The sequence below is a fragment of the Mobula birostris genome, chromosome 24, assembly GCF_030028105.1.
Source record: "Mobula birostris isolate sMobBir1 chromosome 24, sMobBir1.hap1, whole genome shotgun sequence".
NCBI lineage: Eukaryota > Metazoa > Chordata > Chondrichthyes > Myliobatiformes > Myliobatidae > Mobula > Mobula birostris.
Window position 1 is genome coordinate 6489182 of NC_092393.1, and position 26145 is coordinate 6515326.

A 26145-nucleotide genomic window follows, 5' to 3' on the forward strand; every position below is an offset into this window, starting at 1 on the left:
AATTCAAATCCAAACCTCAGCAGCATGAGGTGGAAGCAACTAGCTTTGACATCAAGCCACCATTTATGGAACGTGCTGGTGTTTTGAAGTCAATGAGAATTAAAAGGTAGAAACTCCAGTCTGACATCATATCTGGCATGAAGGAAGATGAGCGTGGTTGTTGGAGAACAATCATCGCATTCCTTGGATATCACAGCACGAGTTCCAGAGGAATGTCTTCAGGCCATCCATCTGCAGCTGAACTCCCTCCTGTTATAAGGTTAGAAGTAAGGGTTTCTGCTCATGACTGTACAGTGTTGGTTTCATTCAGAGCCACTCAGATGATTCAGCAGAATGTGCCCATGTGTAACAGAACCAGGACAACAGGCAAGTTGATAAGTGGCTGGTAACAATTATTCTACCCAAGTGATCATATGCAACAAGATCATATCCAAACATCTCCTCCTCACAGTCTCCATTTTAAACTACCAAATCCCCACAACTGATCAAAAATTGGACTAGTCATGTATAAAACCATTGGCTGTGCACTCTGTGGTGAACAGCACATCACATAATTCCACAAACAAGCCATAAATCGTGCATGTAATGGAGTAAATAGTGTACCTGGATGAGTAGAGCTCCAGAAACATTCACCTACTCATAACCATCCAAGAGCAAACAAGCCATTTGATTGGCACCCATTGACAAGATCCCTCCTTCCTTATTACGGATGCAGTAAGCACCATCTTTAAAATGAATTGTAATAACCTGCTAAGGCTTTTTTTTTGATAATACCTCTCAAACCCACGAACTCTTCCCACCTAGAAGAATAATGACACCAGACACATAAGAATGCCTCCAACTGCAAACCCCATTCCTTGTTATTAATGGCTCAGATCTTTAAACTTCCTCCCCAATAGCTGAGTGATGGTGCACAACACAAGTGCTGCGCAGTTCAGGATGGTCGGCTTCCAACACCAGCTCAGAGCCAATTAGGAAAGGGCATTAAGTGCTAGCCTTGCCATCGGCATGAACGTCCCGTACAGGGATACAAATGTCTGGAGTGTCTCTCGTGCAGTACGTCTTTATTCCAGGTCTTGTGTTGTTCCATACCCTCTGCTCACAAGTTCCAATTACCAAAGAATCCTGAGTTGAAAGTCCTTACTTGCAAAAACTGCCCATCTCTATCATAGTAATCTTAAAATCATGAAGCAGCTGAGATAAATACTTAACTCACTTCTACCAAAATATTACATGAGCTCGAGGCAAATCAGGGCTATCTATACTCTCTCCTAAATAACCATCAAACCCAATGATATTTGCCTTGGACTCATCAATAATAAGAAAATATTGACCAAATTGTCAGCACCATCTTGTTGCTTGATATATTTATTTGTATCTTAATTCAGACTTCCGCTTCTGCATAAAATACATTCAAATTGATTCACCATCTTTCCATGCACTTGCCTTCATCTATTCATGGGGTAGCGGCTGAAGACAGAACAGAAACTGAATTATTCTTTTATGATTGACTGCTGACATTAAGATACTTTATGTGCCAATAATAAAAATAATCAAACTGCTGCCCCTTTCAAACAAGTTAATTAAACAAATATTATTATTTATTGTCTTAGAAATCCATTTACTTAGTTAAATATACAGACACCCAGAAAACCACCATACATTTCAAAGGAACAAGCACATGACCACTTTTTAAGGGGCTCAGAGAATTGTACAACATGGACACGAGTCCTTTTCGCCTACCTGATGCCTACCAACTTAAATCCCATTTGCCTGCATGAGGCCAGAATCCCTCCACTCCTTCTCTTTGTAAACGTATCTGCCTTTAACACCTCCTCAGGCAACTCATTGCAGACAACAACCACTCTCTGTGAAAATTATTTCTCCATTATAATTCTTAATTAGAATCAGGTTTAATACCACTGGCATATGTAGTGCAGAAAAAAAGGAAATAAAAAAAAGTAGTGAGATAGTCTTCATGGGTTCAACGTCCATTCAGAAATTAGATGGCAGAGGGGAAAAAGCTGATTCTGAATCGTTAAGTACATGCTTTCAGGCTTCAGAACCTTCTTCCGCAAGGTAGCAATGAGAATAGGGCATGCCCTGGGCAATGGGGATCCCTAATGATGGATACCACCTTTCTGAGGCACTGCTCCTTGAACATGTCGCGGACACTACAAAGGCTAATGCCCATGAAGGAGCTGACTAATTTTACAACTCTCTGCAACTCACTTCAATCCTGCGCAGTAATGCCTCCTCCCTCCCATACCAGACGGTGATGCAACCAATCAGAACGCTTTCCACAGTGCACCTTTAGGAATTATTGAGTGCTTTTGGTGATATACCAAATCTCCTCAAACTCCTAAATGAAATGTAGCTGCTATCCTGCCTTCTTTATAGCTGCATCGATATGTTGGGTCAAGGTTAGGTCCACAGAGATCTTGACACCCAGGAACTTGAAATTGCTCCACTTTCCACTTCTGATCCCTCTGAGGACTGGTGTGTGTTCTCTCGTCTGACCCTTTCTGAAGTCCACCATCATTTCTTTGGTCTTACTGAGTCATAGAAAAGTACAGCACAGAAGCAGGACTTCGGCCCATCTAGTCCATGCCAAAAGCATTTTAGCTGTCTCCTCCCAGCGACGTGCACAGGGATCATAGCCCTCCATAGCCCTACTATCCATGGATATACCCAAACTTCGCTTAAACATTGAAATCAACCTCACATCCACTACTTGTGTTTGCGACTCATTCCATACTCTCACAACTTCCTGAGTGAAGAAGTTTCCCCATAAACCTCATCTTTCACCCTTGACCTCTTGTTGTAGTCCCACCCAACCTCAGCGGAAAAAGCCTGCTTGCATTTACCCTATCTATATCTCTCATAATTTTTGTATGCCTCTATCAAATCTCCTCTCAATCTCCTACGTTCTAAGGAATATAGTCCTAACCTATTCCATCTTTCCTTATACCTCAGGTGCTGACTGGCAACATCCTTGTTAATTTTTCTCCATACTCTTTCAGTCTTATTCATATTTTTCCTGCAGGAAGAGGACCAAACTGCACACAAAACAGCAGATGTTATCTCATTGGCTCTTCACACAACCCTGGAACATCTGGACAAAAAATGCATACATTACGATGCTCTTTATCGATTACAGCTTGGCATTTAACACCACCATTCCCTCAAAGGTAATCAGTAAACTCGAAGACCTAGCCTCAATACCCCCTTGTGCAATAGGATCCTGGATTTCCTCACTTGTAGACCCCAGTCAGTTCGGACTGGCAAAAACATCTCCACAATTTCCATCCACACAGAAGCACAGCAGGGATGTGTAATTCACCCTCTGCTCTACTTGATTACACGTATGACAGTGTGGTTAAGTACAGCTCCAACACCATATACAAGTTTGCTAATGATACCGCTGTTGTGGGCTGTATCAAAGGGGGTAATGAATCAGCATACACGAGGGACAGTGACAATTTGGCAAAGTGATGTAATAACAGCACCTCTCACCTAGTCTCATATAAGAGCAAGGAACTGATAGTAGATTTCAGGAGAGAGAAACCAAGAGCCAGTAATCATTGAAGCAACACACATCAAAGTTGCTGGTGAACGCAGCAGGCCAGGCAGCATCTGTAGGAAGAGGTGCAGTCGACGTTTCAGGCCGAGACCCTTCGTCAGGACTAACTGAAGGAAGAGTGAGTAAGGGATTTGAAAGTTGGAGGGGGAGGGGGAGATCCAAAATGATAGGAGAAGACAGGAGGGGGAGGGATAGAGCCAAGAGCTGGACAGGTGATAGGCAAAAGGGGATACGAGACCCGGACCTCCTGTCCCATGATCCTCTCGCTTACACGGATAAGTGCCAGGAGGGAGATCAGTGGGGAGGGATGGGGGGGGACGAATGGACAAGGGAGTTGTGTAGGGAGCGATCCCTGCGGAATGCAGAGAGAGGGGGGGGGGAGGGAACATCTACGGACTCCAGAGCCTGCCGGCCCCGACGCTAGCAGGCATGAACTTCAGATTGCGGCCCCTGCCACTGATCTCGGCGGCTCCAACACCTCAGGGCATATTCAAAACCCGGACTCCAGCAACGACCATGGACACCTTCACAGCGATTGCGCAACCACCAACTGCGACACCAGCCTTGAACTCCAGGCCGGGTCTTTATGTGCTACTGTTGTGACTCCCGTCTCCCCTTCCCCCACCAATACTCTGCAACCCCGTCTCCTTCAGATCCCATTGTCAGCTCCTGGGTCCTCAGAGGCTCCATCTTCCTCTCACCCCAACCCTCCCCTCTCCACTGACACCCCCAGCCTCCCCCCTCCCCCCTCTGATCCCAGCTCTCATCCGTGCCGGGTCTTTACCATCCCCTCTGACCTTCAACTGTCTGAGGCAGAACGCTCGGTCCTCAGTAAGGGCCTCAGGTTTGTCCCCCTTCGCCCACACCTCAGCGAGTTCCGTGTTTGCCACAATGCGGAACTTTTCTTCCGCCATCTCCGTCTCCGAGCCTACTTCTTCGGCAAGGACTCTTCCACCCCCACCGATGACCCCTTCTCCCGTCTTCAACCCTCCTCTTCTTCATGGACACCCCGCTCTGGTCTTCTGCCTGCTCTGGATCTCTTTATCGCTAACTGCCGACGGGACATCAACCGTCTCGACTTCACAGCACCTTGTCCCCATTCCAACCTCACTCCCTCCGAACGCTCTGCACTCCACTCCCTCCGCACTAATCCTAACCTTATTATTAAACCTGCCGATAAGGGGGGTGCTGTTGTAGTCTGGCGTACTGACATCTACCTTGCTGAGGCACAGCGACAACTCGCGGATACCTCCTCTTATTTACCCCTCGATCGTGACCCCACTAAGGAGCACCAGGCCATTGTCTCCCACACCATCACCGACTTTATCCGCTCAGGGGATCTCCCATCCACTGCTACCAACCTTATAGTTCCCACACCCCAGCACTTCCCGTTTCTACCTCCTACCCAAGATCCACAAACCTGCCTGTCCTGGCCGACCTATTGTCTCAGCTTGCTCCTGCCCCACCGAACTCTTTTCTGCATACCCCGACACTGTTTTATCACCCCTTGTTCAATCCCTTCCGACCTATGTTCGTGACACTTCTCACGCTCTTAAACTTTTCGATGATTTTAAGTTCCCTGGCCCTCACTGCTTTATTTTCACCATGGATGTCCAGTCCTTATATACTTCCATCCCCCATCAGGAAGGTCTCAAGGCTCTACGCTTCTTTTTGGATTCCAGAACTAATCAGTTCCCCTCTACCACCACTCTGCTCCGTCTAGCAGAATTAGTCCTTACTCTTAATAATTTCTCCTTTGGCTCCTTCCACTTCCTCCAAACTAAAGGTGTAGCTATGGGCACCCGTATGGGTCCTGGCTATGCCTGCCTTTTTGTTGGGTTTGTGGAACAATCTATGTTCCGTGCCTATTCTGGTATCTGTCCCCCACTTTTCCTTCGCTACATCGACGACTGCATGGGTGCTGCTTCCTGCACGCATGCAGAACTCGTTGACTTTATAAACTTTGCCTCCAACTTTCACCCTGCCCTCAAGTTTACCTGGTCCATTTCTGACACCTCCCTCCCCTTTCTAGATTTTTCTGTCTCTGTCTCTGGAGACAGCTTATCCACTGATGTCTACTATAAGCCTACTGACTCTCACAGCTATCTGGACTATTCCTCTTCTCACCCTGTCTCTTGCAAAAACGCCATCCCCTTCTCGCAATTCCTCCGTCTCCGCCGCATTTGCTCTCAGGATGAGGCTTTTCATTCTAGGACGAGGGAGATGTCTTCATTTTTTAAAGAAAGGGGCTTCCCTTCCTCCACTATCAACTCTGCTCTTAAACGCATCTCCCCCATTTCACGTACATCTGCTCTCACTCCATCCTCCCGCCACCCCACTAGGAATAGGGTTCCCCTGGTCCTCACCTACCACCCCACCAGCCTCCGGGTCCAACATATTATTCTCCGTAACTTCCGCCACCTCCAACGGGATCCCACCACTAAACACATCTTTCCCTCCCCCCCTCTCTCTGCATTCCGCAGGGATCGCTCCCTACACAACTCCCTTGTCCATTCGTCCCCCCCATTCCTCCCCACTGATCTCCCTCCTGGCACTTATCCGTGTAAGCGGAACAAGTGCTACACATGCCCTTACACTTCCTCCCTTACCACCATTCAGGGCCCCAAACAGTCCTTCCAGGTGAGGCAACACCTCACCTGTGAGTCGACTGGGGTGATATACTGCGTCCGGTGCTCCCGATGTGGCCTTTTATATATTGGCGAGACCTGACGCAGACTGGGAGACCGCTTTGCTGAACATCTATGCTCTGTCCGCCAGAGAAAGCAGGATCTCCCAGTGGCCACACATTTTAATTCCACATCCCATTCCCATTCTGACATGTCTATTCACGGCCTCCTCTACTGTAAAGATGAAGCCACACTCAGGTTGGAGGAACAACACCTTATATTCCGTCTGGGTAGCCTCCAACCTGATGGCATGAACATCGACTTCTCTAACTTCCGCTAGGCCCCACCTCCCCCTCGTACCCCACCTGTTACTTATTTTTATGCACACATTCTTTCTCTCACTCTCCTTTTTCTCCCTCTGTCCCTCTGAATATACCTCTTGCCCATCCTCTGGGTCCCCCCCACCCCCCCCGTCTTTCTTCCCGGACCTCCTGTCCCATGATCCTCTCGTATCCCCTTTTGCCAATCACCTGTCCAGCTCTTAGCTCCATCCCTCCTCCTCCTGTCTTCTCCTATCATTTTGGATCTCCCCTTCCCCCTCCAACTTTCAAATCCCTTACTCACTCTTCCTTCAGTTAGTCCTGACGAAGGGTCTCGGCCTGAAACGTCGACTGTATCTCTTCCTAGAGATGCTGCCTGGCCTGCTGCGTTCACCAGCAACTTTGATGTGTGTTGCTTGAATTTCCAGCATCTGCAGAATTCCTGTTGTTTGCCAGTAATCATTGGATGATCAAAATTGGAGAGGATCAGTAACTTCAAATTCCTTGGGCAGGAGGGGGGAGGTCCACTATCTCAGAGGACCTATCATATAAATATTATTGCAAAGAAAGCACAACAGTACCCCTACAGCCTTAGGAGTCTGTGGAGATTCATCTCGGCAAACAGGTGTGTGGTTGAAAGTGTGCTGACTGGCCGCATTACGGCCTGGTAGGGGAACACCAATGCCTTTGAGTGGAAAATCCTACAAAAGGTAGTGAATTCAGCCCAGTACATCACAGGTAAAACCATCTCAACCATTGAGGACATCTCATGAAACATTGTCATTGAAAAGCAGCATCCATTATCAAAGATCCTCGCCACCTAGCCATGCTCTTTTCTTGCTGCTGCTATCAGGTAGAAAGTACAGTACAGGTGTTCAGGACTCACACCACTGGATTCAGCAACAGTTATTATCTTTCAACCTTCATGCTCTTGAATAAAAGGGGATAACTACAAACATTGAAGGACTCTTATCTCGTTATTTACTGCCATTTATCTATATTTGCAGAGATTGTTCACTGTTTACAGATCCTGTATAGTTACTGCTGTATAGATTTGTCAAATATGCCTACAGAAAAAGAACCTCAGGGTTGTACATGGTGTGACACACACGTACTCTGATAATAAATTTTACTTTGACCTTTGAAATTAGGCCTCAACAATGTTTTATAAGACTTCAACATAACACTTCATCTCCTGTACTCAATACATTGTTTTATGAGGGCCAAGGTGCCAAAAGCTTTCTTTATGACCCTATCTACCTATGCTGCGACTTTCAACAAATTACGGACCTGTATTCCCACAATCCTCAATGCCCTACTGTCCACAGTGTAAGATCTGCCCTGGGTGGTCCTCCCGAAGTGCAACACCTCGCACTTGTCTGCATTAAATTCCATCAGCCATTTTTCCAGCTGTGCAGATTCCTCTGCAAGCCATGATAGCCTTCTTCACTGTCCACTACAGCTCACTTGGTGTCACCTGCAAATTTGCTGATAAAATTAACCACATTGTCATCCAAATCATTGATATAGATGACAAACAACAAAGGATCTGCCATTGATCCAGGCCTCCAGTCAGAGAGACAACTATCTACTTCCATTCTTTGGCTTCTCCCACAATGCCATGTCTAATCCAATTTATTATCTCACCTTGATGAGCAACTAAACCTTCTTGGCCAACCTCCCATGAGGGACATGTCAAATGCCTTGCTAAAGTCTATGTAGACAACATCCACTGCCTTGCCTTCATCTACTTTCCTGGTAACTTCCTCGAAAAACTCAAAGATTTGTTAGAGATGACCTACCACACACGAAGCCATGCCGATTATCCTAAATCAGTCCATGTCTATCCAAATATTCATATATCAGAGTCAGAATTATTATCACCAGCACGTGTTGTGAAATTTGTTAATTTAGAGCAGTTCAATGCAATACATAATATAGAAGAAAATAAGAATAATAAATAAATCAATGACAGTATACATATATTGAATAGATTAAAAATAGAGCAAGCAAACTAGAAACAATATATACTTAAAAAGTAAGGTAGTGTCCAAGGGTTCAATGTTCATTGAGGAATTGGATAGCAGAGGGGAAGAAGCTGTTCCGGAATCACTGAGTGTTTGCCTTCAGGCTTCCGTACCTCTTACCTGATGGTAACAGTGAGAAAAGGGCATGCCCTGGGTGCTGGAGGAATGGAAGCTGCCTTTCTGAGACACCACTCCTTGAAGATGTCCTTGGTACTTTGTAGGCTAATACCCAAAATGGAGCCGACTAAATTTACAACCCTCTGCAGCAGATCCACCATACCAGACAGGTCCCTTAGAATACTTCCCAATAACTTTCCTCTCGTATGGACCGAGGGAACACCTTGTCAGGCCCTGGGGATTTACCCACCCTGATATGTTGGAGGATAGCAAACACCTCCACCTGTCTAATCAGTGCAGGGTCCATGATGTTGATGCCACTTTGCCTCACTTCTACAGACTCCGTGTCTGCTTCCTGAGCAAATACAGATGCAAAAGATGTATTTAAGATCACCTCTATCTGTTATGGCTCCACATAGAGAAACATAGAAAACCTACAGCACAATACAGGCCCTTCAGCCCACAATGCTGTGCCGAACATGTACTCACTTTAGAAATTACCTAGGGTTACCCATAGCCTTCTATTTTTCTAAGCTCCACGTACCTATCCAGGAGTCCCTTAAAAGACCCTATTGTATCCGCCTCCACCACCGTCGCCGGCAGCTCATTCCACGCACTCACCACTCTCTGCATAAAAAACTTACCCCTTACATCTCCTCTGTACTTATTTCCAAGCACCTTAAAACTGTCCCCTCTCGTGTTAGCCACTTCAGCCTTGGGAAAAATCCTCTATCTACACATTCAATGCCTCTCATCATCTTATATATCTCTATCAGGTTGTCTCTCACCCTCCGTTACTCCAAGGAGAAAAGGCCAAGTTCACTCCACCTATTCTCATAAGGCATGCTCCCCAATCCAGGCAACATCCTTGTAAATCTCCTCTGCACCCTTTCTATGGTTTCCACATCCTTCCTGTAGTGAGGTGACCAGAACTGTGCACAATACTCCAAGTGGGGTCTGACCAGGGTCCTATACAGCTGTAACATTACTCTCGGCTCTTAAACTCAATCCCATGGTTGATGAAGGACAATGCACCGTATGTTTTCTTAACCACAGAGTCAACCTGCGCAGCAGCTTTGTGTCCCCTATGGACTTGGACCCCAAGATCCCTCTGATCCTCCACACTGCCAAGAGTTTTGTCATTAATACTATACTCTGCCATCATATTTGACCTGCCAAAATGAACCACCTCACACTTACCAGGGTTGAACTCCATCTGCCACTTCTCAGCCCAGTTTTGCATCCTATCAATGTCCCACTGTAACCTCTGACAGCCCTTCACACTATCTACAGCACCTCCAACCTTTGTGTCATCAGCAAATTTACTAACCCATCCCTCCACTTTCACATCCAGGTCATTTATAAACATCACGATGAGAAGGGGTCCCAGAACAGATCCCTGAGGCACACCACTGATCACCTGCCTCCATGCAGAATATAACCCGTCTATAACCACTCTTTGCCGTCCCTGGGCAAGCCAATTCTGGATCCACAAAGCAAGAGCCCCTTGGATCCCATGACTCCTTACTTTCTCAATAAGCCTTGCATGGGGTACCTAATCAAACGCCTCGCTGAAATCCACATACACTACATCTACTGCTCTACCTTCATCAATGTGTTTAGTCACATCCTCAAAATATTCAATCAGGCTCGTAAGGCACGATCTGCCTTCGACAAAGCCATGCTCACTATTCCTAATCATATTATGCCTCTCCAAATATTCATAAATCCTGTCTCTCAGGATCTTCTCCATCAACTTACCAACCACCGAAGTAAGACTCACTGGTCTATACTTCCCTGGGCTATCTCTACTCCCTTTTTTGAATAAGGGAACAACATCTGCAACCCTCCAATCCTCTGGAACCTCTTCCATCCCCATTGATGATACAAAGATCATTGCTAGAGGATCAGCAATCTCATCCCTTGCCCCCCACAGTAGCCTGGGGTATATCTCGCCCACTCCTGGTGACTTATCCAACTTGCTTTCCAAAAGCTCCAGCACATCCTCTTTCTTAATGTCCACATACTCAAGCTTTTCATTTCAGTTTCTGAACTAATTAGTCATTAATTCATCCAGATTGTCATGAATTATATCACACTCAGATTTAGCACCATTGGGTTTCCCAAGTTAACTTTTTAAAAAATTTCATATTTTTCATTTTTCTTAAGGACCTATGTGTCTTATCTTCACTTCATGTTGTCACTTGACAGCTCACAGCTGGGAGACAAATGTCCAAGGATAAACATCCATCAGAAAGACTAGCAAAGTGGGTGGGGTGATATCAAACCCAAAGTGGGAAATTACATTTGGAAGGAAGATGTAGAATCCTTGTGTGTAGAGTTAAGAAACCGTAAGGATAGAAGTTTACACGCAGGCCTCTAAATTGTAGTCAGGTTATGAGGTGCAAATTTCAACAGGAGATAGAAAGGGACATAAGGAAGACAATGTTATGGTGGTCAACATGCAGGTAGACTGGGAAAAATCAGGCCGCATCCCAAGATTAGTAATTTATAAAATGTCTAAGAGATCGTTTTTGAGAGCTACACCAGAATCAGGTTTATTATCACTGACCTACAGTGCCTATAAAAAGTATTCACCCACTTGGAAGTTTTCAAGTTTACTAACCCATCCCTCCACTTCCTCATCCAGATCATTTATAAAAATCACAAAGAGAAGGGATCCCAGAACAGATCCCTGAGGCACTCCACTGTCACCGTTCTTATTTTCTAGAGGACCAATTTTTTCCCTTGCAATCCTTTTGATCTTAACATATCTGTAGAATCCCTTAGGATTCTCCTTCACCTTGTCTGCTAGGGTCACCTCATGCCTTCTTTTAACCTTCCTGATTTTTTTCCTTCAGTGTTCTCTTGCATTTCTTATAGTCCACAAGTACCTGATCTGAGGAGAGTGGAGCTAGGATGATGGCGCCTAATGGTGACGCCGTTGCTTGCATCTTCGGAAACAGCTCTATTTCTATCTTTATTTTCTTTTCAGGCTTCTCTTGAAGACCCTGGCCTGGAGTTACACGCTGACTTCAGTTCTTTGTGGAAATGGGACCTGCTCTCAGGGCCTCACGACCGGCCGCTTTTCAATATGCCAAGGACACGGCCTGGGAGACTGATGCGCCTTGAGAGTGCTGGATTTTCATGGCTCTGGATGCGGGCGGATTCGAAGTCAGTGCCGCCGCCTGGGATATCGTGGGAGTATACACCCACGAAGATCGAAAGCAGCGAGCTGGCTGCGTGCCCAGAGGCCCGAGTTCTTTGGCACAGAGTTCAGTAAAAAGCGACACAACAGACTTTCAACACTATAAATTAACGAGTCGTTTTATTATGTCTTCACTCTTGCTGTGAAACAGGAACACCTCTTTTTCCCCTATTAGGGAGAGAGAGCCTGTGGTATGTTGAATACCGGGCCAATGAGTAGTCTTTGGGGTACTGCAAGTCTCTGTCTTCACTGATGCTTTACTGCACGCTTGAGTGCTTGGTGGTGGGTGCCGATGCTTTTTTGCTGGTGGGGTTTGGGCGGGGGGGGGGGTCGTTGCTTTGCTGCTGCTTATGCGTGGGAGGGGGAAGCTGGGGGAGTCTTCGGGGTTCTAACATTTAGCTGTCATTCATTCTTTGGGGCGCTCCTCTGTTTTCATGGATGTTTACAAAGAAAAAGAATTTCAGGATGCATATTGTATATATTTCTCCGACATTAAATGTACTTATTGAAACCTACTGAGGAGCATTCCACTATCCTACCTGGCATTTCCACTGTTCTAACTGAGCAAATGTAAAGAGAGGGGGGCGGGGGGGGAACCTCTTTCTCTGACTGAAGATTTGAAGAGCTAAAGCCTCAGAATCTCTACTGACTCTGTCCACGCTGATGGCGATCGCTACGCTTGCCCCTGCCTTAATTTGTTCATGCTTATCATTCCTAAACAACAATTGGCTACTGGTCAAAGATGCAAAAAACTGCGAGCCGCTGCCTTTAATAGTTGATCAGCGAACCTGAGTGAATTCTGTCCCCTCAACTTCTGATCTCGCCGACTGGTCACTGGTCAAAGCATCGAGTGCAAAGTTGTTGTTGCGACACCACTCAATCAGTTGGCATATCTCACTCCTCTACACCCTCTCGTCACCATCTGAGATTCTGCCAACAATGGTTGTATTATCAGCAAATTTGTAGATGGCATTTGAACTATTCTTAGCCTCGCAGCCGTGAGTGTAGAGAGAGTAGAGCTGTGGGCTAAGCACACACCCCTGTGGGCGCCAGTGTTGACTGTCAGTGAGGTGGAGATGTTATTTCCAATCCGCACAGACTGTGGTCTTCTGGTTAGGAAATCGAGGATCCAGTTGCAGAGGGAGGTACAAACGCCCAGGTACTGGAGTTTTTCCAATCAGAACTGTAGGAATGACAGTTAAATCCTGAGCAATTAACAGCATCCTGATATAGGTATTTATATTGTCCATTTGATCCAATATTGCATGGAGAGCTAATGAGATTGTGCCCACCGAAGGCCCATTGTGGTGGTAAGCAAATTGCAGTGTATCCAGGCCCTTGTTGAGACAGGTGCTGATTCTAGCCATGACCAACGTCTCAAAGCACATCACTGCACATTTGAGTGCGACTGGACGATAGTCGTTAAGGCAGCTCACCCTGCTCTTCTTGGGCACTGGTATAATTGTTGCCCTTTTGAAGCAGATGGGAATTGTAGCGATGACAGATTGAAGTGTCTTTGAACACCCCCGCCAATTGGTTGGTACAGGTTTTCAGAGCCTTACCAAGTACTCCATCTGGGCTTGTTGTCTTGCGAGGGTTCACCCTCTTGAAAGACAGCCTGATGTTGGCCTCCTAGACAGATATCACAGGGTCACCGGGTGCTGCAGGGATCCTCATAGCTATAGTTTTATTCTCCCTTTCAAAGCAAGCATAAAGGACATTGAGCTCGTCTGGAAGTGAAGCATCACTGCCATTCTGATGTTAGACTTCATTTGGTAGGGAGTAATGGCCTGAAAACTCTGCCAGAGTTGACATGCATCCAATGTCGCCTCCGATCTTGCTCAGAATTATTCCTTAGTTCTTGAAATAGCCCTCCTCAAGTCATATCTGATTTTCTGGTAAAGACCTGGATCTCCAGACCTAAACCCCACAGATCTAGCCCTCAATAGACTATGAAACACTTGGTTCATCGACGGTTTTGGGTATGTACAGTAAGTTTTCATAGGCACAAGTTCATCCACACAGGTTTTAATGAAGTCAGTGACAGCTGTGGTGTTCTCATTCAGACTCAAAGATGAATCCCTGAATAAAGATCTGTCCACTGATTGAAAGCAGTCTGGTAAGTGCTCCTGTGCCTCCCTTGTCCATACCTCCTTGGTCCTCACTACTGGTGCTCCAGACTTCAGTCTCTGTCTATCCTCAGAGTGGAAGTACAGCCAGGTGATCAGACTTCCTGAAGTGAGGGCGTGGGATAGTACGGTAACACACTTGACGGTGGTGTAGCAGTGGTCTCGTGTGTTGGTTCCTCTAGTACTGCAAGTGATTGTTGGTAATAATTATTTAGAGTTCTTCAATCCCCAAACATGATGAGGAAGGCACCCGGATGTGCTGTTTCATTCCTGTTGATTACATCGTTCAGTTCGGCTGGAGCTTGTTTTCCATTAGCCTGGGGTGGAATCACTGCCAAGATGATCGCTGAAATCTCCTGTGGCAGGTAAAATGGACGATACTTGATTGTGAGGTGTTCCAGGTCGGGTCAACAAGACTGGGACAGCACCGTCATGTTTGTACACCATGAGGAGCTGATCATGAAACTCACTCCTCCTCCCCTGCCTTTGAAAGACTCAGCTGTCCAATCTTCCTTCTTACCTTAAACCTGTGCCTTCCAGATCTTGACTCCACACTCTCCATGCCCCTCATGATTTTATAAACCACTAGAAGGTCACCTCTCAGCTTCCTATATTCCAATGAGAATAAACGCAGCCTATCCAATGACACTTTCTAACAAACACGTTCTATCCAGGTAACAGCCTTATGAATCTCTCATGCTACCACATCCTTCCTCTAGTGTGGTGACCAGAACTGTACACAAAACTTGAAGTAGTCTAACCAGTGTACAGCTGTCACATGATATCCTAACTCTTTCCCACAATGCCTCAGCCTACAAAGTACACCAAACAGCTTACTCGCCTTGTTTCCATTTCCAAGGTTTTTACCTTAAGGTCTCTCTGTATATTAACTGTCCTGTCCCTGCTATTAGGAATATAACTTCCCAAATCACTTATATGTATTACAAACAACAAATGTGCCAGCATGGAAACTTGAGGTACACCATTCATTACAGACAATCAGTAAGAAAAGCACCTGTCCACCACTGCCTTCTGCTTCTTATCACCAAGTAAGTTTTGGATCCAGTTTACCCAAATGCCTCAGTTCCCTCACACCTTCTGGACCAGTCCACCATATTGGACCTTATTAAAAAGCCTTACTGAAGTCCCTGTAAGCCACATTTACTGTTTTGATTTTATCTATCTTTATCTATTTTTTTTTCCAGCTGCCACCTCAAAATACTGATATTTGTGAGATGTGGATTTCCCTACACAAAATCTAGTTGACTCCTCCTAATCAGCCCCTTTGTCTTATAATTCATTCCAACAAACTTATGGCTCACAGGTCGGTAGTTTCCAGACTTATTCCTACTTCCTTTTTGAACAAGAGAACAACATGTCCTATTCTCCCATCTCCCGGTACCTCATCTGTGGCCCAACTAATAGATGAAATAAAGACTTTGGTCCCTTCAGTGCTCATTGTCGCAGACATCATCTGCTCTGTCTAAGAACACTGAGTCACGGACATAGCTGAGGAAGAGAGGAAGGCAGCTGAAGCAACCCCAATCCCAGTGCTTTGCCCAATCAGACCTTTGAACTGCCACCTTGGCAAAGGCCAGAAACAAATCATGATGACAAGGTCCTCTGATTTGCCCAAGTCCATCACCATGCCCTAAAAATTAGGAGCCCATGTCTGTAGTATAGCTGTCAACTGAAGAACTGGATGGTACTTACAGAATGAAAAGGGGCTACAACTTCTTAGGTGAATTACAAAGGCCTCCAACCTGTAAAAGTTACAAGTTGGCTGGAATCCAAAAAGCAACTTAAACATTTATGGCACGGAAGTGTTGCATGCAAACACATCACCCAAAATTTCCCGCACAGAACTATCTTTAGAGCTTCACTGAGTGATGCACACCGAGCTGCTACATCTTACAGCAGGGGTTTCACATAAACCGCTCTGACATTTCCCATGTTGGACATGAGATGCTGAGGAGGAAACGAAACTTAAGTGCAGTCCCTGACCCATTCACGTACACTGTGACTTGAAAGCTCTTCACTTAGGGTAGACTGTGGGGGCCCCCCATTGGTTTCTTCCTCTGCCCCAAGTAGAAGTGTGGCAACATTGTGTGAGATTTGAAAGGTACCTTAACACCATCCAACTCCGGCAGCTCCTTTTCTGAATCTTCACCTTCCTATAAGACAAGAATTTAAAGGGTTAAAGGGATCACTCGTGGCTGTGAGCTGGCTATTTGACTGAAGTGCAGTGCAGGGCGACAATCCCTTGCTCAAGGCACACAGGTAGATAGAGCCAAATCCAAATCCACTTCCAGACAGGCATCCATTTGACGAAAAAAAAACACACACTCATATACTAGAAAGGGTAAGCTTACTGGAACAAATGCTGCCCAGGATCTCTGCACAGGCAGACCAAAATAAAACGATAGGAACACTTGAAAAAATGCAGGTCTGGTCCTAAATAAGTAATGACGTGCATAAGTTCCAGAGAGTTCAGAAATACAAGGGTACTAGAAACCTGAATAAGGGTCCACTTCCCTTCTGACTGGCCAAGTCCGGTCCTGTCAATTAAGTACATATCTATCTATTTTCATGCTTTCCATTGCCTTAGGCCCAACCCAATTGTTTCCCACCCCAGCATCACACTTAATGTGAAATGGGCTTCTGATCCCATTCATCACAAAACAGATTACTTTTACCTCTGGGTTTCTCAAAATTTGCTCTATTACGCAATCCAATTTGCCTTCTGCCTCCTAGATTTTAAGCTCTGGAATTTCCCTCCCTAAATCTCTCAAACTTATTCTCAGATGGCCATTAAGATCAATCTCCTCAGACCAATTTTTGGTCACCTGTCTAATGTTAGGTTACTCTACCATTTTTTCTCTAAATATGTTCTTTGTGAATGCCTACAGATCTTGTGCCATTTTATAAATTCAGTACAAATTCAACTTCTTCCAATTTTGGAAATGTAGAATGACAAAGGTATCAATTGGATCAACTGGACCAGGTTAATACATTACTACTGCACAAGAAACAATAATAGAAATGCCCAGCCATTCAGCCAACAGATGTTACCTTAAATGCTGGAGATTTCCAATGAGTTTTGAACTATTTTTGATAAAGAGCACCTGAATTATTTTGTTTCTGTAATGCTATGCAGAGCCCTGAAGATAGAGCTTTACACAGAACGATCCACAAATCCTTAATGCCTTAAAGGCTTTGACTTTATATTGGTGCATGGGAAACATTTGGAGAGTTGTCCATCACAGCTTTGCCTACTAGTAATTTTTCCACATGAACTCTGATGGCAAAGTATTCAACTTTTTCTACGAGCAAAGCAACCACATTCAATCCTGGTCTTGCTCAATGTCAACCTCCCAACATATGTAACTGGACAATGATTAAGGATAAAAGCAAGGCAGGGAGCTTCCCTATCTTTCAGTTGCAGCATTGAAAATAAATTAACTGGGACTGAGCCCAGCACACCCTGCTCCAGGCTATGTGAGCATTGACGTCTGAGACTCAAGAGCACAGAAGAATATTCTTGCCAACTTCACAACCCTACAATATCCAACTCTTAATGTCCTCTACATCTGAAAATACTGCTGAGCCAGTATAGCCAGATTATTTGACAAAAGAGAACAGAGTAAATCCTGACCGACTTCATATAATTTCACTTGCCTGGTCTTTAATATTCGGTTGTGTGAATGTGGATTAAGCTCTCAAGCTCTACACTAACTATTTTAGTCTAATTCTGAAATTGCTTTCCCTCATGAATCATTTATCTTAAATTAGATTCAATATAAACAAATTTCAAGCCTTTGCAGCACTAAAGGTGAAGGAAAATCATGTAAGCTTGTAATGCGCACTGTTAACAGAGTTAAATATTTCAATTTTTTGATCCTTCCCTGTCATAAGGCCTTCAGAAAAGCTTTATCACCAGTTCCAGTTCCATGGGCCTGACACCTGGGATACATTAGTCTTAGACATGAGAATATTCAGTCTGTCATATTGAACAAGAACGAAAAGCACAGTGTGTAGGTTCTGGGATCCATGGACACGAAAGGAGGTATTTTTGATAACATTCCTTCTCATTTCTTACTCACCAATGGACTACTACTTTCATCCTCTTCATCTAGCTCATCCACCTCTTCTACCCGGCTCATATCATCCTCTCCATATCCAGCAGACACCAATCCCCCTTTCGTGCCTGAGGGGAAAACACACAGTAACACAACTGAAATACAGTCTTGACTATAATCATGAACAATTAAGTATCAAGTGACAAAACATAATATATTCAAAGATTCATGGTACATTTATTATCAAAGTACTCTGGGATCCATCTTTCCATAGACAGCTATGAAACGAACAAAACCATGGAATCCATTCAAAGAACTACATTAACACCGCCCCCCCCACACACAAGCAAAAATATATAGTGCAAACGGCAAAAAGAAATCAGTGAAAACACATAATTAAAAAAACACAAAAGAGAGTCCAGGCATAGTCATTTCAGTTCAATCTAGCGCTGTTTTGCTTGTTAGCTGCAGACCACCTGATCAAAAACACCCAAAATAGCAACAATAAAAAGAGCGACCAGAAACCAGAAACACATCATAATGTGAACTACAGAGTTCAATCCACAAACCGCATTGATTAAACCCTGCCCAAGACCCAGGATTCCAGCACCGTCCTCTGGCAGCATCGAGCGAGAGCCCTTTAGACCATGCTGAACACCCTGTCACCATGATGATTTCAACCTTCCTCGATGCTTTAATCAGTGAGATTGGCAAGAAATGGAGTCAATCATGATCTACAGACTTCTTGGTCTCGAGGCCACATGCTTCACTCGAATTCTCACCAAACTTCCTCAGAGATAGCAAAACGCCAGATCGCCCAATTGATCTAAAAACACATCATCAAAACGTAGATCACAGGCTCCAACAGTAGCAGAACCACATTTGAAAGACATAAATGATGTAGCTTTGTGAACTGTCTGGAGGATGCCAGCCTTGGCCGCGTTGTTCACCGGTGCCATCTTTTTCCAGAACCTTTTTCTGGATATAGGAACAGAATTGTCATTCTGCCCCTTGAAACTGCTCCGATACTCGATCAAAGCTAGTGATTATTCCGTCTCAACTCCATTCTCCTACCTTCTCCCATAACCTTTGACACCCTAACTAATCAATCCATCAACCTCTGTTTAAATATACTCAATGACCAATAGAAACAATAGTTTTACTATGCTTTTAAACATGGTAAAATGCCTTGTATCATTTCATTTGGTCAATGACAAACAAACAAAAGAAAAAAAGCTTGTTAAGCATATGCTAGATCAGAGATCAAAAAGCGTGGTCAGAGAAGCAGATGTCATGGAACAAACTAAAGATAGGCTTTTGAGAGAATCAAAGATACAGGACTAAGAATAGAACACACTGCAAGTACCACACACAAAATGCTGGAAGAACTCAGCAGGCCAGGTAGCATCTATGGAAAAGAGTACGGTTGACATTTTGGGCCCAAACTAAAGGGAATGGAAACAAACACCATCTCCAACAGGACTTCTCTCACCTACCCGCCCCCCACTTTCAGCTTTCCACGGAGATTGCTCCCTACGCGACTCCCTTATCTATTTGTCCCTCCCCTCCCCACTGATTTCTCTGCAAGCTGAACAAGTGCTACACCTGACCCTACACATCCTCCCTCACTTCCATTTAGAGCCCCAAACAGTCCTTTCAAGTGAGTCGTCACTTCACCTGTGAATCTGTTAAGGTCATATATTGTGCCTGGTGCTCCCGGTGTGGCCTCCTGTACGTCGGTGAGACCCAACATAGATTGGGAGACCGCTACGCTCTGACCGCCAGAACAAGCGGGATCTCCTCGTGGCCACCCATTTTAATCCCACTTTCCATTCCCATAGGTCCATCCATAGCCTCCTCCACTGTCATGATGAGGCCACACTTCAGTTGGAAGAACACCTTATATTCTGCTTGAGCAGCCTCCAACCTGGTGGCATGAAAATGGATTTCTCGAACTTCTGGTTATGCTCCTCATCCCCCTCTCCTTCACCATTTCCCATCCTCTTTTGCCTCTCTCACCTTACCTCCTTGCCCACACGTCGCTTCCCCCTAGTGTTCCTCCCACCGCCCCCCCCCCAAGGCCTTTTTCAGCAATCAACTTCCCAGCCCTTTACTTCATCCCTTCCCCTTTCAGGTTTCACCTATCGCCTGGTGTTTCTCTCTCCTCTCGCCTCACCTTTTAAATTTACTCCTCAGCTTTTTTTCCCTCCAGACCTGACAAAGGGTTTCGGCCTGAAACATCGACTGTACTCTTTTCCATAGATGCTGAGCTCCTCCAGCATTTTGTGTCCGTTGCTTAGATTTCCAGCATTTGCAGATTTTCTCTTGTTTGTCACTGCAAGTACAGGAGATTCCAATTAACTGGGACACACCAGGACTGGTACAATTTGGCCCAATTAAATGGTTGTCTCAGCCGAAGTTTCATGAAACTAGTTAAAAGAAAGTATAAAAAAGACAAACTATTAACTAAATAACAAATGTTAATTTAAATGAAGTACAGAACAAATTAGAACACTGCCAATATAAAAATAGTACAGAACTGTATTAGTTCCTAATAGTTATTGAAGGAGGAATTCATGCAGTGTATGCTGCTGTGTTCTTTCGACTGATTGTAAAGAACAACATCAGTGCAGATGATGGACAGCCTTCATACGATTGCATCCTCCAAATCTTCATTTTCATTGTAACATTCAAGATGATTGTCGGTACATTAAAATCCTAACTTGCTGAATCGTTTCATTTTCACTCTGGCTGTTTCTGGCATTTTCAAGCCTGAATGCTTGAAACCTTGATGAGCAAAACAGTTCCAAGTTCTCTTACTGCTTTTTTCTCACCAACTATTAGTGACAAAAATCACTGTTTTGAACACAAACACATTGTACTGATGCTATTTAAAAACTGTTCCCTCTAAGCACGGTACAGTATCTTAAGGACCATGGATGTGCACATGACTGACGCTAGTGAGAAACCATTCTGCAAAACTCTGTCACAACTAAGTGGCATAGTGTCCTAAATAAACAAAGGATATCCCAACTATTTTCTCAATTAGTTTTCATTGTCCCAAATAAGTGGTTGCCCTGATTAACAAGTTAACTGGAATCCACCACAATAAATTAAAACAAAGAATGTAATAAGTCAAATGTGCTCCTATCACAGTGGCGAGATTGTCAAGGCTGACTGTGGTCAATTGTGACAAAGATCACTAACAGGTCAAAGAAGAGAAAGTGGCATAGATCTCTTATTACAAATGGAACTTCATACAATTAGAAGATGTTCTATTAGTTGGTTCTGAAGTTCAAAAATACAAAATAAACTTATTATCAAGGTACATATATGTCACCATATACAATCCTGAGATTCATTTTCTTCCAGGTATAGATACAAAGAAACACAACAAAATCAAGGAAAAACTGCACACAAGATGGATTAACAATCAATGTGCGAAAGACGACAACCTGTGCAAATACAAAAATAACGAGACAAAATAACAATGAATAAACGTCAAGAACATGAAATGAAGAGTCCTGGAAAGTAAGTCCATAGGTTGTGGGAACAGTTTAGTGTTGGGGTGAGTGAAGTTGTGCGAAGTTACCCACTCTGGTTCAAGAGCCTGACAGTAGAGGGTGAACCTGATTCTGAACCTGGTGGTGTGAGTCCTGAGGCTCCTGAACCTCCTTCCTGATGGCAGGGTGCAAGAAAAGAGCATGGTCAGAAGAACAGTTATAAAGTAAAGGAGAGATGAATTAAGAGTGATAAGAGGAAATAGTTAAATATGCAGGGTAGCAGGAATCCAGAATGCAATTCCTGTGGATATGGGAGGCCGATTCTATTGCGGTCTTGGGAAGGAAACTAGGTGGGGTGGTATAGGGTGCAAAACTGGAAGAAAGATGATGCAGAAAGGGTCAAATGGTTTCCTACTGTATTACAATTTTACTGTGATTCCGTCAATGACCTGTTACCTCATCCTTTATAGCAGCCTCTACCATTTTCTTCACTAATTGATCAGTTGTTTCTCAGTTTTGTTCTCCCTCCTTTAAACTGCAGGGCTACTAAGGGTCGTTACCAAAATACAAGAATCATTCCATAATCTTTAGAATTTCAAAAAGTAATAACCAGTACATTTAGTATTTCCATGACCATCTCTTTACTTCCAAGGATGCCAATTATCAGGTCTGGAAGATTTATCAACTTTCAGTGCTTCTGCAACACTATTTTCTAATAAAAAAAATCCCTTTAGTTCTGCACCTTCTTAGGTTCTTGGTTCCTTGAGCTGGGTTGACATTTGAACTCCACTGAGACTGATAACCTATCTTTCTCTCTCTTGGCTTGGCTTCGCAAACGAAGATGTAGGAAAGGGGCTGCCCACATCTTCTGCAGGCTCGCTGGTGGCTGACGAGGCCAGTACGGGACAGGCAGGCCCGGCCACAGCGGCTGCAAGGGAAATTCTGCTCGTGTTTGGTGCTGCTGTGTCACGGTTCTTCCTCCTTCTCCTTTTGTCCCCAATGCCAGCCCTGCGTGCATTCTCGATGGAGGAGACAGACTGGTGGGTGGCGTGTCGCCAGGCCTCGCAATCGGAGGCTAGATTAGATCAGTGGCGATGGTCAATGTGACAGGCACCAAAGGATTTCTTCAGGGAGCCCTTGTACCTCTTCTTCGGTGCCCCTCTGTCACAGTGGCCAGTGGAGAGTTCACCATACAGCACAATCTTGGGCAGGCGATGATCCTCCATCCTGGAGATGTGCCCTGCCCAGCGCAGCTGTGTCTTCAACAGCATGGCCTCGATGCTGGTGACCTCTGCCTGTTTGGGGTCTTCGATGTTGGTGACAAAGTTACTCCAGTGGATGTTGAGGATGGTGTGGAGGCAGCGCTGATGGAAACGCTCAAGGAGTCGTAGGTGGTGACAGTAGGTGACCCACAACTCAGAGCCGTACAGCAGGGTGGTCAGTACAATGGCTCTGTACACGCTGATCTTTGTGTCTTTCTTCAAATGCTTGTTGTTCCAGACTCTTTTGTACAGCCTGCCGAATGCACTGTTTACCTCTGCCAGTCTGTTGTCAATCTCTTTGTCGATCTTGGCATCTGACAAGATGGTGCACCCCAGGTAGCTGAACTGGTGAACTGTCTTCAGCTCTACCTCACCGATGGTGAGGTGGGGAGGGTGGTAATCTTCCTGGGGTGTGGGCTGATGGATAACTTCTGTCTTCTTCAAGCTGACTTCCAATCCAAAGAGCTCGGCAGCCTCTGCGAAGCAGGATGTTATACGCTGCAGGGCTGTCTCTGTGTGGGCAACAAGGGCAGCATCGTCAGCGAAGAGTAGCTCTCGGATGAGTTGCTCCAGTGTCTTGGTGTGGGACTGTAGTCGCCTCAGGTTGAACAGGCTGCCATTGATGCGGTATCCGATGTAGACACCATCCTCGTCATTAAAGTCTTCTATGGCCCTTTCCAGCATCATGCTGAAGAAGATGGTGACGCGAGTCGGCGCGAGAACGCAGCCTTGCTTTACTCCGTTGCCTATTGTGAAGGGATCTGAGAGGTCGTTGTTGTGTCTGACTTGGCCATGCTGATTTTCGTGTAGCTGGATGACCACGCTGAGGAACCTTGGGGGCATCCCAGTCGTTCCATGATTTGCCACAGACCTTCCCTGCTCACAGTGTCGAACGCTTTGGTAAGGTCGACAAACGTCATATACAATCCCTTGTTCTGTTCCCTACGTTTCTCTTGGAGCTGCCTGAGAACAAATACCATGTGAGTGGTGCTCCTGTTGGCTCCGAAGCCACACTGGCTCTCTGGGAGGTGTTCTTCTGCAATGATTCACCAATCTGTTCAGGAGTACTCTTGCGAGGATTTTTCCTGCGATAGGAAGCAGTTATTCCCCGGTAACTGGAGCAGTCGGACTTCCTTCCCTTGTTCTAATACAGGGCGGTAATGCCTGTGTCGCGGAGGTCCTGTGGTAGTTTACCTTGTTCCCAGCAGCAGACAAAGAACTCATGGAGTTTGGTGTGTAACGCTGGGCCCCCATGCTTCCAAATCTCAGATGGGATTCCATCAACTTTTCAGCTGCTCTATGGCCTTGACTGTCTCTTCTAGGTTGGAGTCTTGCCCAGTTCTGTTTTATCTGGCTGTTGTGGGGTGCAATGAATTGCTGAGTCTTGGATCAAGCAGTTGGCGCTGAAGAGAGTCTGGAAATGCTCCGACCACTGGCTCAGGATAGACGCCTTGTCTGTGAAGAGCTCCTGACCGTCTGCACTGCGCAAGGGACTCTGGACCTGATGTGAAGGGCCGCACGCCGCTCTCAGGGCTTCATAAAACCCTCTGTGGTCACCGATGTCTGCGCAAAGCTGAGTTCTCTTTGCGAGGTTGGTCCACCACACCGTCTAAATCTCTCGAAACTTGCGCTGGAGGTTGCTGCATACAAGGCGGAAGGCTGCTTTATCAGGACAAGACGGCTGAGCAAGGTGCGCCTGGTGGGCGGATCTCTTCTTTGCCAGCAATTCTTGGATCTTCTGCTTGTTTTCATCGAACCAGTCCTTGTTCTTCTTTGTGGAAAATCCTAGGACTTCTTCAGAGGTTTGCAGGACGGTAGTTTTTAGGTGTTCCTAAAGCACTCCTGGAGAGGAGTCTGTGGGGAGACTGGGATCCTGAAGCCTCGACTGAAGATTCGCTTGAAGATAGGGGGGCGGGTGAGGTCTGGGCCTGATGTCCCGTTCACCCAGGGAAAGTGAACACGCAATACATCATCTCTCCTTTCCCAGTGTAGTGATCGCCGCATGGTCACCATCTGGCCTGCTAGGCAGGAGGCCACCGCAAATGGCCTCTCCTACATTACTGCGTCCATGTCTTCATCGAAACATAGAAAACCTACAGCACAATACAGGCCCTTCTGTCCACAAAGCTGTGCTGAACATGTACTTACTTTAGAAATTATCTAGGGTTACCCATAGCCCTCTATTTTTCTAAGCTCCATGTACCTACCCAGGAGTCTCTTAAAAGACCCTATTGTATCCACCCCTACCACTGTTGCCGGCAGCCCATTCCACGCACTCACCATCCTCTGTGTAAAAAAAAAAACTTGCCCCCTGACATTTCCTCTGTACCTACTTCTAAGCATCTTAAAACTGTGCCTTCTCGTGTTAGCCATTTCAGCCCTGGGAAGAAACCTCTGACTATCCACACAATCAATGCCTCTCATCATCTTATACACCTCTATCAGGTCACCTCTCCTCCTCCGTCGCTCCAAGGAGAAAAGGCCGAGTTCACTCAACCTATTCTCATAAGGCATGCTCCCTAATCCAGGCAACATCCTTGTAAATCTCCTCTGCACCCTTTCTATAGTTTCCACATCCTTCCTGTAGTGAGGTGACCAGAACTGAGCACAGTACTCCAAGTGGGGTCTGACCAGGGCCCTATAAAGCTGTAACATTACCTCTTAGCTCTTAAACTCAATTCCACGGTTGATGAAGGCCAATGCACTGTATGCCTTCTTAACCACACAATTAACCTGCGCAGCAGCTTTGAGTGTGCTATGGACTCGGACCCCAAGATCCCTTGGATCCTCCACACCGCCAAGAGTCTTATCACTAATATTATATTCTGCCATCACATCTGACCTACAAGAATGAACCACCTCACGCTTATCTGGGTTGAACTCCATCTGCCATTTCTTAGTCTAGTTTTGTATCATATATAGATGTCCTGCTGTAACCTCTGCCAGCCCTCCACACTATCCACAGCACCCGCAACCTTTGTGTCATCAGCAAATTTACTAACCCATCCCTCCACTTTCACATTCAGGTCATTTATAAACATCATGATGAGAAGGGGTTGGGAACAGATCCCTGAGGCACTCCACTGATCACCGGCCTCCATGCAGAATATAACCCGTCTATAACCACTCTTTGCCGTCCCTGGGCAAGCCAATTCTGGATCCACAAAGCAATGTCCCCTTGGATCCCATGCCTCCTTACTTTCTCAATAAGCCTTACATGGGGTACCTAATCAAACGCCTCGCTGAAATCCATATACACTACATCTACTGCTCTATCTTCATCAATGTGT

The 26145-nt window shown here is 45.4% G+C and overlaps 1 protein-coding gene across 2 annotated transcripts in view; it reads right to left on the reverse strand.

The window, feature by feature from the left end:
- The window catches only part of sap30bp (SAP30 binding protein), a 131256-nt gene that overhangs the window by 89837 nt on the left and 15274 nt on the right, over positions 1 to 26145 (reverse strand). For both annotated transcript variants that reach the window (XM_072242274.1, XM_072242273.1), the window contains exons 2-3: positions 18115 to 18218; positions 16138 to 16185 (exon numbers count right to left, since the gene is read on the reverse strand). In XM_072242274.1, coding sequence (XP_072098375.1) covers positions 16138 to 16185; positions 18115 to 18218 — 152 coding nt within the window. The remainder of the gene's footprint in view (positions 1 to 16137; positions 16186 to 18114; positions 18219 to 26145) is intronic.